At 36.7% G+C, this 15,407-nt stretch overlaps 1 protein-coding gene across 3 annotated transcripts in view; it reads left to right on the forward strand.

Moving 5' to 3' along the window:
- Nt5b (5' nucleotidase B) overlaps positions 1–15,407 on the forward strand; it is a 154,554-nt gene that overhangs the window by 91,293 nt on the left and 47,854 nt on the right. For all 3 annotated transcript variants that reach the window (XM_089103738.1, XM_089103737.1, XM_089103736.1), the window contains 3 exons: positions 6,425–6,590; positions 8,228–8,450; positions 11,305–11,418. In XM_089103738.1, the coding sequence (XP_088959864.1) occupies positions 6,425–6,590; positions 8,228–8,450; positions 11,305–11,418 (503 nt within the window). The remainder of the gene's footprint in view (positions 1–6,424; positions 6,591–8,227; positions 8,451–11,304; positions 11,419–15,407) is intronic.

The raw sequence follows: 15,407 nt of genomic DNA on the forward strand, positions 1-15,407 counted from the left end.
GTGTGTGTGTGTGTGTGTGTGTGTGTGTGTGTGTGTGTGTGTGTGTGTGTGTGTGTGTGTGTGTGTGTGTGTGTGTGTGTGTGTGTGTGTGTGTGTGTGTGTGTGTGTGTGTGTGTGTGTGTGTGTGTGTGTGTGTGTGTGTGTGTGTGTGTGTGTGTGTGTGTGTGTGTGTGTGTGTGTGTGTGTGTGTGTGTGTGTGTGTGTGTGTGTGTGTGTGTGTGTGTGTGTGTGTGTGTGTGTGTGTGTGTGTGTGTGTGTGTGTGTGTGTGTGTGTGTGTGTGTGTGTGTGTGTGTGTGTGTGTGTGTGTGTGTGTGTGTGTGTGTGTGTGTGTGTGTGTGTGTGTGTGTGTGTGTGTGTGTGTGTGTGTGTGTGTGTGTGTGTGTGTGTGTGTGTGTGTGTGTGTGTGTGTGTGTGTGTGTGTGTGTGTGTGTGTGTGTGTGTGTGTGTGTGTGTGTGTGTGTGTGTGTGTGTGTGTGTGTGTGTGTGTGTGTGTGTGTGTGTGTGTGTGTGTGTGTGTGTGTGTGTGTGTGTGTGTGTGTGTGTGTGTGTGTGTGTGTGTGTGTGTGTGTGTGTGTGTGTGTGTGTGTGTGTGTGTGTGTGTGTGTGTGTGTGTGTGTGTGTGTGTGTGTGTGTGTGTGTGTGTGTGTGTGTGTGTGTGTGTGTGTGTGTGTGTGTGTGTGTGTGTGTGTGTGTGTGTGTGTGTGTGTGTGTGTGTGTGTGTGTGTGTGTGTGTGTGTGTGTGTGTGTGTGTGTGTGTGTGTGTGTGTGTGTGTGTGTGTGTGTGTGTGTGTGTGTGTGTGTGTGTGTGTGTGTGTGTGTGTGTGTGTGTGTGTGTGTGTGTGTGTGTGTGTGTGTGTGTGTGTGTGTGTGTGTGTGTGTGTGTGTGTGTGTGTGTGTGTGTGTGTGTGTGTGTGTGTGTGTGTGTGTGTGTGTGTGTGTGTGTGTGTGTGTGTGTGTGTGTGTGTGTGTGTGTGTGTGTGTGTGTGTGTGTGTGTGTGTGTGTGTGTGTGTGTGTGTGTGTGTGTGTGTGTGTGTGTGTGTGTGTGTGTGTGTGTGTGTGTGTGTGTGTGTGTGTGTGTGTGTGTGTGTGTGTGTGTGTGTGTGTGTGTGTGTGTGTGTGTGTGTGTGTGTGTGTGTGTGTGTGTGTGTGTGTGTGTGTGTGTGTGTGTGTGTGTGTGTGTGTGTGTGTGTGTGTGTGTGTGTGTGTGTGTGTGTGTGTGTGTGTGTGTGTGTGTGTGTGTGTGTGTGTGTGTGTGTGTGTGTGTGTGTGTGTGTGTGTGTGTGTGTGTGTGTGTGTGTGTGTGTGTGTGTGTGTGTGTGTGTGTGTGTGTGTGTGTGTGTGTGTGTGTGTGTGTGTGTGTGTGTGTGTGTGTGTGTGTGTGTGTGTGTGTGTGTGTGTGTGTGTGTGTGTGTGTGTGTGTGTGTGTGTGTGTGTGTGTGTGTGTGTGTGTGTGTGTGTGTGTGTGTGTGTGTGTGTGTGTGTGTGTGTGTGTGTGTGTGTGTGTGTGTGTGTGTGTGTGTGTGTGTGTGTGTGTGTGTGTGTGTGTGTGTGTGTGTGTGTGTGTGTGTGTGTGTGTGTGTGTGTGTGTGTGTGTGTGTGTGTGTGTGTGTGTGTGTGTGTGTGTGTGTGTGTGTGTGTGTGTGTGTGTGTGTGTGTGTGTGTGTGTGTGTGTGTGTGTGTGTGTGTGTGTGTGTGTGTGTGTGTGTGTGTGTGTGTGTGTGTGTGTGTGTGTGTGTGTGTGTGTGTGTGTGTGTGTGTGTGTGTGTGTGTGTGTGTGTGTGTGTGTGTGTGTGTGTGTGTGTGTGTGTGTGTGTGTGTGTGTGTGTGTGTGTGTGTGTGTGTGTGTGTGTGTGTGTGTGTGTGTGTGTGTGTGTGTGTGTGTGTGTGTGTGTGTGTGTGTGTGTGTGTGTGTGTGTGTGTGTGTGTGTGTGTGTGTGTGTGTGTGTGTGTGTGTGTGTGTGTGTGTGTGTGTGTGTGTGTGTGTGTGTGTGTGTGTGTGTGTGTGTGTGTGTGTGTGTGTGTGTGTGTGTGTGTGTGTGTGTGTGTGTGTGTGTGTGTGTGTGTGTGTGTGTGTGTGTGTGTGTGTGTGTGTGTGTGTGTGTGTGTGTGTGTGTGTGTGTGTGTGTGTGTGTGTGTGTGTGTGTGTGTGTGTGTGTGTGTGTGTGTGTGTGTGTGTGTGTGTGTGTGTGTGTGTGTGTGTGTGTGTGTGTGTGTGTGTGTGTGTGTGTGTGTGTGTGTGTGTGTGTGTGTGTGTGTGTGTGTGTGTGTGTGTGTGTGTGTGTGTGTGTGTGTGTGTGTGTGTGTGTGTGTGTGTGTGTGTGTGTGTGTGTGTGTGTGTGTGTGTGTGTGTGTGTGTGTGTGTGTGTGTGTGTGTGTGTGTGTGTGTGTGTGTGTGTGTGTGTGTGTGTGTGTGTGTGTGTGTGTGTGTGTGTGTGTGTGTGTGTGTGTGTGTGTGTGTGTGTGTGTGTGTGTGTGTGTGTGTGTGTGTGTGTGTGTGTGTGTGTGTGTGTGTGTGTGTGTGTGTGTGTGTGTGTGTGTGTGTGTGTGTGTGTGTGTGTGTGTGTGTGTGTGTGTGTGTGTGTGTGTGTGTGTGTGTGTGTGTGTGTGTGTGTGTGTGTGTGTGTGTGTGTGTGTGTGTGTGTGTGTGTGTGTGTGTGTGTGTGTGTGTGTGTGTGTGTGTGTGTGTGTGTGTGTGTGTGTGTGTGTGTGTGTGTGTGTGTGTGTGTGTGTGTGGAGAGTGATGTTAAGACATGGATATTGCCAATTGCCATAGTTTTTCCAAATTTTTTTTTTATATTGATGGAATTCTCTGCAATTTCGTATGGAGTAAATTTTTTTATGCATGTATAGACTGAAACATGTCATTCACAATATTTATCGTAGCGTAGGGGAGGGAGATGTTTCGGAAGCTTTCTATTTGCACATCCCCAGAAGAAACAGTCAGGTTTCAGCCAAAATTTATAGGAAGTAAAGGATATTATTCATGTTGGGGCTTAGCATTGTAAGAGAGGAAAGAAAAAAGAGGGAGGAAATTAGAGTGGTTTCAAAATTCTTGTCATTCGAACATATGGCAGAAGAGGTTACTGGATCTTGACCAAATATGGTCAGAAGAAAACCTAATTATTATTATTATTATTTATTGGAAAACCCGTCATACAAAAAAGGAAAAGACGGAGCAATAAGCAAAACAACAAAAAAAAAGCAATACACATAAACTTAGGAGTTATACATGAATGAATGTTGAATTATGTTTCCAGGGATGAGGACGCGATCCAAGCTCTTGTGGGGGAGAAAATGAGGGTCCTTGAATTTATGGTACCAAGGCAATAACCAGTAGAGTTTGCCGAATATCGACCAAACTTTGTGAGAAGCAATATTTGATATGCTGCATCTGGGTTTTTGAATCTGGAATCAATTCGATCTCTGTGGGGAACGGGGAAGGGTAAACCTAACTTTTTATAATCTGAATATCCTTCAGGAAAGGATCTGTTCTCAGTAAAACCTTTATAAACAGTCTTCAGGTTTAAAACCGTATTGCAGATATTTTCTAATAATCGTTAGAACAATCTTTAGCAACCCTGAACCAGGATAGACTTTTGATCACATGCAAGCTATTACAAGCTATTACTATTAGTGGGACCCTAATATTTCGGTCATTTTTTACAAAGTTGTCTGACCTCATCTATCGTACGCTGCTTTTCACCTTCCCCCCCCCAATTTTCCCTAGCCCCCTCAAAAATAGTGTCATTTAAGGTAAAGACGATTCCTTCGTTCTACAATAAATTTTATTGAAGCAGTGCCATTTTGATAGGGGGCTAGAGTAGTTGCGCGATTATTCATAGCCATTTACTTTTTTCCATAGTAAGGAAAAAAGATAGCTGCTAATATAGGTTAACCATAACTTCCTTAGCATTATACCACATTCGCGAACATAATCGTGGGTACTAGAAAAAAAGGATCTTAAATCACTTATTTCCTATGATCCAGAAAGGCATGAATTGAGGATGAAAACCTTCATCCTCGATTGAACTGTGTATTTATTTCTTCTTTTTTGCGCAATTTATATTTTTTAACCAGTAGAACCTAACTTCTTGACCTCCGGGACGGGTTACCTCACATGGTCTCGGCCAAGCTGTATCAATTGGTGGCGGTAAAAAAACTTAGATATCTCATTTCTGATTTCTCAAAGCTCAAATAAAAACCAAGTTTTGCTTTCGTTAATCACTGTCAATATAAATTAGAGACTTTAAAGTGTAATTGTTCAGTTTTTTTTTACTCTTCGTAGATTTTAGATGGCAGTGGTATACATAAATTATATTTTCTCAGAAATACTTGATTTTCAATTTTCTTTCTCCTTCTTCTTTTTTTGTAGCCTTTTTCTGTAACAAAGGGCGTTTTATTTTTTTTTTAAGCCAACATTTTTTTTCTTAGTAAACAAAATAAAAGATTTTCTGATTACTATGAAGATTCGTGAACAACAAATGAAGATTCGTTATACATGTTTTTATGAGCGTGGAAATCTGTTCAATGTCTTATCGTTTGGAAGAAAAATTGGACAAATTCTCTAAAATTGCTATCGTACTACAATCTAAAATGCTATTATAGCTAAAAATGCTATAATCCATGTTCTAATAAGAACACATTAAAGACTGAAACATATCTAAAGACCTCAATGGAACACATCGTTAAGTTAATGGGAGCCCTAGTGGATTTCACGAGCTTGTTTGGTGAGGTCTTAATTTGTCTTTTCAGTGAAATGATACATGCTAAGCTTGGCACAATGCCACGAAATCAGAAATTACATCAATGATTGATCTGAAACTGAGCCTTTGCTTTTAAATGTATATGAACATTGATTTAGAACTAGCTTAGTTGATGCTTATTGCATATGAAGGAAACTAATCAATTTCCACTGTTCTGGAGAGAAAGAATAAAGAATGCTAAAAGAAAAATAAGGTTGATTCTTTGTTACCGAAATTCAAGGCTTCCATTCAAGGTCATTCCTAGTGGTTTGCCAGCTTTTTAATCTTAAATGTGGGAGCTGAATTATTACATTTCCTTGTACCCCACCCATGGCTTCTTTTTTATATAAAAATGTAAAAAGAACTTTCCGTACTTTTAATTTGCCGTTCAGTTGAGTCTGAGTGAAAATCATGGAAAATATTTGTCTCTCGACGGTTTCTTAAAAAGAAGTTTTTTTTAAGTTTGGCTGCAATGGGCCGCGGTTGGTTCTTTACTATGTTACAGCTTCTCCTGTGACCATGATTTGAAAGGATTAATGTCGCTAAAGAGCTATTTTAAGTCTGTAGGTAAAGTAAAAAATGTGCTTATTTTCTTTATTATTGGAGTTCAATAAGGCATCGTGATTATTAGATTTGTGTCCCAAAGCTCCTGTTTCGACTCATTTAAGATATTTTTTCTACTTTTTTTTTTATTTTTTTTACCAGAATTTTACTCAATAGAGCACAATAATTGGGCACATTCAATAGATCATTAGATTCATTGCTGTGAACTTTGTTAAACGTGGGCTGCCTTTATTTTTGAGTTTCGACGGATGTAAACGATTGAGACTACAAGGAAGAGTTGAAATTTCTGTTTCAGCGACTTCTTGTAGTGTCGGTACTTATATGCTATAGCGCCTATGTTAAGTTCTTCATCCATTGACGTATTTTAGAACCAATTTCTTCGTTATTTTCTTTCAATTTAGCGTGAGACAAGACAAATACAAGTGACAGAATAGATGGGAAATATATAATTTGGGCTGTATTTTTGCACATTAAGGGGGTGGGGGTAAATAATTTGGACAGTGTGAATTAAGAAAACAATTCTTACTTCAGAATATGCAGAATAATTCTACCTACAAACATTTTGCAAGCAGACCCGCTATTCTCTACCCCCCCCCCCCCCCCCCTAATATGAAAATATATAGCCCGAATTTGTTTCTAAAGTATTATATTTTCATCACATTTTGTGATATGTCATTAGGATTAGTCAGAGAAACACGTTCTACTTAGATGAAAAACTTAACAAAGGCGCTATAACATATAAGCACATAGCTTTCTTTTTATTTAAGATAACCAGCTAAACAACTGTTCATTTGAGAAACTTCCTTTGGAAATGAGGAAAAATCATCATTAAAATGGCTCATATAATCCTTTTCACTATACAAGAGGTAAAAACGTAACTGCATTGTTTTATTGGTAAAAATAATTACTGAGAACACATGTATATACTGGGGGGCGTATAAGTAGCATTATTAAACAACTTCTTTTAGGGAGTGGAAATGAAGAAGTTTCTTTTTTGTATATTTTTCAATCTTGGGTGAGAATAAGGAATCTTTTATTTCGGTATTTGTTTATATAATGACCAAACTAAAAGAACAAGGTGCTCCAGAAATTAAAATAAAATATATACTCTTTCAGGAAAGAAAAAGTTGGAAAGAATATTTTGATTATATCGTTGTAGATTCAAGGAAGCCGCTTTTCTTTGGCGAGGGAACTGTGCTAAGACAAGTGGATGAAATTACAGGCGCTCTAAAAATTGGTACTCATTCAGGACCCTTGCTTAAGGGCCAAGTTTACTCAGGAGGTAATTTTTTTGTCGATAGTATTAAGAAAAGAAGTACAGTAGAGCCGTGGTTATTCAAGCCTGAGTAACTGAGTTCTGGTTTAACCTAGGTAGTCTACTTGCATAATTGCATGTCCTGATAATGTAGTATTCCAGTTATATAATGATTCTTTGCTAATTATTAATATATAAAAAACATATTCAGTAATGTATTTAAATAGAGATGTACGATATTGTGGTTGCAAGGGCACTGTAAACGAAAATAAAACTCTCCTTCTTTGTTCAAGGCACGGCGTATTGTGAGATCGCCATCACCGTTGAACAGGTTATATTGCTACAGTTTGTCATTTTTCACGTATAATGAAAAAGTATAAGCTTATCAAACACCTTTGGTCGAGTTTTATTCATTTTACCACATGCCTTCTTGATTATTTATAGAGTTAATGTTATCCGAGGTACTCTCCGTCCAAGTTACCTCAGATAACTGTTGTTCTACTGTGGTGAAAACAGATTTTATGTGTTTATAGGCATTAGACATCATGTTTGAACTGTCTGTATGGCTCAAATTGGTCCTAGATTCAATATAGTAATGGACCCGTGTCTATGTTACGGTATAAACACTTAAATAACCTTTTAGATTGGCTGCAAGTATTTAGATGTAAATTGACCAATAATTGATTTATGGTTTTTACATTGTTTTCTTTGGTCTAATAATTTTTAAAACTATAACAATGTGGAATTTTTATTACTTTTTTAAGCTTTTGAAAATATTTTTATGCGTTTTGGTTACTTCTTAGCGATCTTTTATCATATTTCTATAGCTAGTTTTCTTTTTTGTTTTCAATGGTTTTTACTGTATTTGGAATGACTCTTTACAGCATTTAAAAATAAGTGCTTGCCAAACGTGGAAATTTGACTTAAGAACGACATAAAGGTCGCTATTGTGTCAAATCTAATACTTCAGATTTGAAAGGCTAAAAATGAAAAATGAAGAAGTCAGGTGAAAGCTTTATTGAATGGCAAAATTTGCTCAAGAGCGCCCATAGGAGAGGGTAAGGTCAGATAGTTGCACTCCCTCCCCTGAGACTAAAAATCCATAAAAAATGCTACAATTTACAAAGAAACTTTTCTGGCTAAAATACCTTTTTCTAAGTACTCTAGAAGATACAGAAAAAAAGATATTGACCTTAATGCATCTAATAACCTTATGATTTCTCAACTTTATCTCAATGAATTGGTGGTTCTAGTAATTTGTCTTGAAGAAGGTAGTTTGGATCAATCGAATTTTGTTGAAGGTTGTAGGCTAGGGTGCCTAGACATGATAAAGCGTGCAAGTAATTATATTTGTAGAAAATGTGCGAATTATGGGGTATTAATGAATAGTTAATTCCCCATAATTTGTTTTTATTTTTATTTTTGCGAGAGACTGGTGAACCTACCAGAAGAACATGAGCAATCTCATTTGAGGTATTCAGTACTTCAACTTGAAACCAAAGAAATTCTTCTTATTTTTATGAATTGATACTGAAGATCATGTAGTCTTCTGCTATATGTGATCATCTCTATTTCCTGTAAAATTACGTTGCAAATACATTATTTTTTGTTTCTTCTTGATCCTAGACGTAAACATAGATCAACAACAAGTAAAATGTTTATAGGATCTTGTGATGTTATGTCTGAGATGATGGGAGCAAAGGGGAAAGATGTTCTGTACTGTGGTGATCACATATTTGGTGATATTTTAAAATCCAAGAAGATCAGAGGTTGGCGTACTTTTTTAGTTGTTCCAGAGCTAAATAGTGAATTGCATGTTTGGACTGGTAAGAGAGATCTTTTCCAAAAGCTTCAGCTTCTTGATGTGAAGCTCGGAGAAGCATACAAGTAAGTGGTGAAATTATTTTACTCCCTTTTTATTATATATCTGACTGTGGAAGCTGTACGCCTAAAGCTGGAGAAGCACATCGTATATGAGGAAACATGCATCTGCTATTTCCTAGCATATGGAAATAAGATTTTTCGTTTGTAACATTAAGAATTTGTATATTATTCGGACCAATTATTTTTTTTCTGCTTTTAATAAACATGACTACGAAACGATATATAAGTTGTATAACCCATGACAAACATAATGCTATATAGAAAATATTTATCTTGAGCTCGAATCTTGGTTAATTATTGTGGAAATGTCGTGGAAGTAGTCCCAGAGCCTTATTCAACAGCTTGACCCTCCATCTCACTCTTATGGAAAAAACTGTAAATATACCTGCACACAGGCCCAAGGACAAGGAAGAGGACATTCCCCACAAAGTTGCTTCAAAGGCTATATATCTTCCAGAAACATTTAAAAGTGTTCATAATTATCATTGAACCTCCTTGTCATTTTCCCCTCTCTGTTTGGATGGGTATTTTCGTAGAAAAGCATTTTGAAACTATTACTCAGCATGTTTTTTACTCTAATTCATACCATCACAAATGAAATGACAGCGGTTTAAATATTGACCATATGAAATGTTTCCTATCCCATTTCCTTCCATTAAAAGCCTCCCTTACCCCCCAAGTCTTTTGCGGTAAGGATCGCAATGGGAAATAGTATATTTTCGGCTACAAATTCAGTGGTTATAAGAACCCAGGCTCTTCTTTGGACATTTTTCTGACATGCGTAGTTTCGTTTTTACTTGAATTTAAACGGTATTATGTCTCATGTTTCTCTTTTGGTTAGATTATTAGTGTCTTTGTTTTTCTGGGTGAATCACTCCCCTGGCCTGTCGATAGTGGCACCCATTTTCACGTTTAAATAACCCATTAAGTCATAGTTCCACTTGCTATAGTGGATATCTGATTTGTTGATTTTACACAATATTGTATTACAATTTATTACTACCTTTGCAACTTTTTATCTTGGTCTGCTAGATTTTTAGAAGGTTATTATCAAGTTTATTTTTTTATTTTTTAAATCAAATATTAAACTAACATTCTAATTAGCTTAATAATTTCCCTTCAACGTCCGTGTGAGCTCCTAATAACTAAGTAATCTCCTTCAGCCTTTAAATGGCATGCCAAGGCTCATGTTTTTCTCCTCTATCAAATAAAATTGATTTTCAGAAATATAATGGAATTCCATATTTTGTAACTAGTATGAGTCTAGCTGCTATTATTTGAACCAAAAATTTGGCGCATTTTGTGTTGATGATTATTTTTAAATCGACTAGAAATTGTATTTTCATTTGGTGTTAAAGAATTTGACCCAATAGTGACACAGTCGAGTTGGCGCCGTCTGAGCCGTTGAACCTGCTCTATGTTTTATTCGTACTCTTTTGGTTTTGTCAGCGAGATAAACTTAATTTTAAGGCATTATTTTTTACATTTAATTTTTTACATTTAAAGTGCTGAGCTCAATCAATAGGAGACTTTCTTAAAGGAAAAATAAAAGCTAAAACCTCAAAGGTAAGAAACCAGTGTGACATAAATCAAACCAGTGAATCAAACCGCGACTGTGACAAACCACGCTCTGGAGACAAGTTCAGTATAAATATTGATTAATTTTAATGAACTCAACAACAGTACAAGGTCTGAATATAAACTCGGTACTGGGATTTTTGTCCCACATAATAAAAAGAACACAAAGATATAACCATAAACTATAAGAAAATTAAGGACACATACAATACTTGAAAGCAATCCTAAGCAGAATGTTTAGCACAGACCCGAGGTAAAACGTGTATCAAGAGATAAGGGCCCTTGTTACAATGAACTGTAACTTTTATAGGATAGACCCAACCGCGCTTTCCAGGTCACACCAGTGCATAAGCAAGGCTGTGGGTATTTTCCAATGTCCTCCAATACCCACATATCCTAGTTTTGCAAAGAAATGTGGTTCTTTCACGGTTAATTTCCAAATTCTTATCTTAGTAAGAAAGTAGTGATTTCAAAACTTCATATTGGTATTTGCCTCTTAATGTGTTGTCAATTTCTAGCTTAATTAGTCCACTTACTACACAAATAACCCCTCTCTGCTCTTGTACAACTTCGCTTTTCCAAACATAAGATATTGATCTCTCAAAATAAAGACCGTCACGAATCGAAAATATCGATTTGAGTCAATAAAGGACTGTATATCACAAAAAAAAAATAATTTAACCAAAACAATTCATCCCTGTTCCAAATCCAAAATGGAAGCAGAAACCTTAAGATTTGAAGTAGCAACAAAACTCTTATAAAATGAAACGAGGTGGATGAGATGTGATTTCCTCACATCTGAGGAGGGCTAATGTAGTGAGATAATCTATATAAGAAATATTGGGAAACGTTATGGCCGACTGAAAAATTACACAGATTATATAATGTAAAAATCCAAAGCGTATAAATGAGGAAAACTCCAAGAAGATTTGTACAATTAGAATTGAAGAGAAAGTTTTTAACATCATATCAGTATTAAATAAACCTACGTAGGCTCAGATTACTTCTGAGAAAAACTGGTCTCAAAACACGACGAATATTAACATTGTCCAGTGGATGATCATTCAAAATCAAAATTCCCTCACAAAGGACAGATCCTTGCCACGCAATCTAGCAAACGCAGTCTGTATTTGCGGAGTTTTAAAGAGTCGATTAAGTATCAAGAGCGAAACTTGATTCATTTTTTTTTGGTCCATTTATTTATGCAGAATTTAGCCACCACCCTTGTCCCTCCTAACAAAGTTGTCTTGTGATACCCTCTGTTATAATCTTTTTTCAGACATCTAGATAGTTCAACTAAAGTGAAGCCCGATATAAGTAATGTTCGGACTGCTATCCGAGATGTAACCCATGAAATGGACATGGCTTATGGTATGCTTGGAAGTCTCTTTAGGTAACTATGATTCTAGTTGACTGCAAAGTTCATGAAATATCTGCTCATAGGCTCCAACGTAAGATCTTACCCTTTTTCCTAAGAAATTTGTATCTTACGAAAAAAAACAAAAAAGCCTCAATATGAACAAAACTTAAAGTCTTGATCAAAAACACATCTTTTAAAGGGGTGAGACAAAGATCTTTGGATCTTTCAATATATTTTGAATTGATGCTTTTGGGAATTCATCTTGAATAATGTTGCATGGGTAGTTAAACTGAATTGTGTTTAAACCCATGTTATCTTGTAGAGTGTAGCCTAGCGATCCTAAGCTTGATACAGCATACAACAGTGGCAGTTCGGGCCTCTTTTCGCCCGGGGTAAAATCTTTATTAGCCCCCTCCTATCTTCCAAGAATTTTGTCGCCAAATTTTAACAAAATTTTAATGTTTTTAACAAAATTTTCCATTCACTTAAATCTGACTTTTTTTTACTTTAGCCTCTAGAAATTATTAATTATCTTGTTAGAAATGGCGGTGAAGATATGGGAAAAATAAAAGTTTTTGATTCAATTTGCTTAGACTCACTGCCAACTGCGCCCTCTACTTTTTTTAAGAAAAAAAGTTCAAAGATTACAAAATGATTATAATTGTTAAATTATTTGTTTGAAATTCCTGCGCCGAGGGCCCCCTCTGCCCTCCTGCCCTAAAATGCCTCGGTGATACAAATCTGTTTTCTTTTGTAGAATGTGAGCGATATCTGGTGTATTTCTATGTAATTCATTCAGTACAATTTTATTTCTTACTTTAAATAAAGGTTAGTAGAAATTCCAGCAGAAGCTATGTGGTCTTAGGTTTGATCTTGCTACTTCAAACCAAAGAAATTCTTCTTCTTCTTCCTTTTTTTATTTTTAACACTGTCATTTTCTTTTTTTCGCATTCACAAAATTCTCTTACTCACAGTTAGTGATGAATGGAATGTTAAGGAAACATGCAGATCAACTCGAGAATATGTTAATCCACGGTACAGGTCTTGGGGATGATTTAGCGAATAACTAAGAATTGTGAAGATGAAAGCAAAGGAAGAGTTTTTTTTTAGCACGGGAGAGTTAGAAGGTCAAAAAACAACAAAAAAAATAAGGTTTTGTTGCTGATAGTACACTAAGAGTGTCTGAAATGTAGTGGTTGCAGAGATAAGGTACCCTAAAATTTCAACGTGATTTCTGATAAAAGTAAAGTGCCTAATGATTTTAGGATGATTTAATTAAACCTTTTTTGTAAGGAGATAAGAATACATGCAGTAAATACACATGGCACAAAAAAGATACGACAAAAAGGGGTAGACCTTGAAAAAATTGCGACCGAAATTATTTTATACCATTCGATGGAGAAAAACGCAGTTATTAATATATCCAAAATCGGGATAGCTACCTAGGAGGGGGAAAAAGCTAAAAATTAATTATGCAGTAATACCTAGAAAGAGATGTCTTCTATGGGGTTATTGGGGTCGTAGAAAAGGGAAATTAAGGTAAAAATCGACTATCATCTCTATAACAGGGGTATTTTTGGAAATTCGTCTATAGGGTTTGAAGTGGGGGGGGGGGGGTCTCAGAAAAACAACAAAATAGCCTGTTCTAGCAATTAAGGTTTACTTTCTAGGTTGTTTTTTTTTTTTTTTTTTTTTTTTTTTTTTTTTTTTTTTGGTCGCAAATAACGAAAAAGAGGGAGAAAGCACTAGTAGCCTACAAAACTGACACCTATGCTATTAAGTGGGAAAAACCAAAAGAACAGAAATCGTAATAACTAAAAAAAAGTTGTACAGGATTGTGAGTTGTGAGTACAGGGATTTTCTTTTCTGTGAGTCTCCATTTCTTTTTTTCTTATGATTATGTTCTATTTGTATGATGATTCCTTTTCTATCACTCTTCTTGTTTCTATTGGGAAATGCCAGAAGAGCCAAAGATGAATTTTAAGAACGTGTTTTCTAGCTGGAGGACATTATGTATCCCCAATGTAATTCTTTTTTTTTTCTTTATTTGTTAGGTTACCGCTATCACCAACAAAATATTTGTCTCTGTCGATAATATAATTATTTTTGTTTCTGAAGTTGACCGTCTTTTTTATGTAATCCGCAGTCTGTCCAATGGGTTTCAAAGGCGTAGATAGCGGTTCAATAACTGCAGCGGAAGATGTATAGTTAAATGAGAACAAGGTTTCAAGAAAATATTTGTGTATTATTAATGTATTTCCACGGTGAAAGGGGTGCCTTATGGTGGAAGGGCACCCTGCAAAACCGGGAATGGTATTTCTTGTGGTTTTGAAATTTATAGTACTATACTTTGTTTTCATCAATTATGTTTGGCTACCCAAAATAAAAAATAAAATATGTTTTTAAATTAGTGCAGGTGACATTAAAGTTTGAAATTAAGTGAAAAAGATTATTATGTCACCGGGAGGAGAGAAGGTGGGATTAAAAAAAAAACAAAAAAAAAAACGTCATCTTCAAGAAAGGGAATATCCGTACTACAGAGCGACCTGAACTTCGAGCCTCCTTCTCCAGAAGAGAACCCTATACCCTCTATGCTGTATTAACTGTTGATTAAGAATGAATTGCCCTGTTTGACATTATAATATGTGTGGATGACCCACACGGGTTATTTCCTTCTATTGTATATTATTAACCGGAAAAATAGACACCATTCCTGAATAAGCTGAAGTGGCGACCCTCCCTCACTTAGTACTCTTTTTTTTTCAAAACAAATTTCTGAATTTTTGGTTAATATAGGCAAGAGTTCGGGCTTTACTTAATTGCGGCGGATACCGTAATTGCCTATTTCTTTTCGTTAAGGAAACTTAGTGTCAATTAAAAACAAATATCTAGTTTTTAATTTATTTAAAACAGTTTAATTTATATAAATAATTAAAAACGATTTTATAATTTAAAAAACAAGCTTTCCACAAATGAAGTTTTTCAAAGAAAAGTGAAGAGTTTGTACTGGTTGAATTAAACCAAATAATAGCAAAAATAAAGTCAACTAATTTTTCAAGCGTAAAAGGACCATAAATTACTATCAGTACATAAATGCAGTAAATAACAAAAGTAAAACTTAAATCGAGCAGGAACTACAACAAAGAGAAGTGACTTCTAAATGTAAGAGCTTTATTTGCACTTTACTGAAAACAAAATACATTTTAAGCATTTTATTTTCAATAGTTTTTATACATCCAAAATTGTTGAGCCTTTCAGGGATGAGTTTTAGATTTAAAAAAAAAAAAAAAAAAAAAAAAAAAAAAAATCAATTGAAACTAAGGAAGAATATTAAAACTCTAAGACTAACTGAAATTATTCTATATATCAAGGGGGCTTCCCCGTTCATCAATCCCTCGCTCCTCATGCTAAAGCTTTTTAGTACTTGCAAAAAGTTTCTTTTTCTAATTAAACGGCTTTTGAGTTTCAGGAGTAGTTCTAAAGAATTCGGGAAATTGCCTCCTTCCTCCTTGAAAAATACCAACCCTTCCCCCCTACCAAAAAAAACTCTATTAAAAGTTACTCCCATGTAAAATTTCCCCGCCCAGAAAATTCTCCTTAGCCTACATTCAGTTACAAAAAGACATGTTTTTTATTTAATATCTGATTGTTTTCCAAATCATGCCGGAATCCCCCCTGCAATGGAAAGTTTCTCCCGTGGAAAGTTCCTCCATGATCCTGCCATTGAAAATATCCTCATGAAGAATTCCACCCGTGTAAAATCAGTAGAGATGCATTATTGAGTCGTGTCAGCACACCATATATGGGCATAGCCTCCCTAGGGAGAAAGATTAGGTAATGGTGTCAATGACCTCTTTTTCCAAGGTCGATTTATTTGTTGTTTCTATGTGTAATAACTCGGGGGGGGGGGGGGGGGAAGGTTGCACATGCGCATTTAATTCTAACGGGAACAATGTTATTGATGTAGGACTCGAGGGGGAAGTGAATTTCCGAGAAATTGATTGCGTAATCGAAGGGGAAGT

The sequence above is a fragment of the Artemia sp. Qi Xiang Cuo genome, chromosome 17, assembly GCF_049724085.1.
Source record: "Artemia sp. Qi Xiang Cuo chromosome 17, ASM4972408v1, whole genome shotgun sequence".
NCBI classification, from domain to species: domain Eukaryota; kingdom Metazoa; phylum Arthropoda; class Branchiopoda; order Anostraca; family Artemiidae; genus Artemia; species Artemia sp. Qi Xiang Cuo.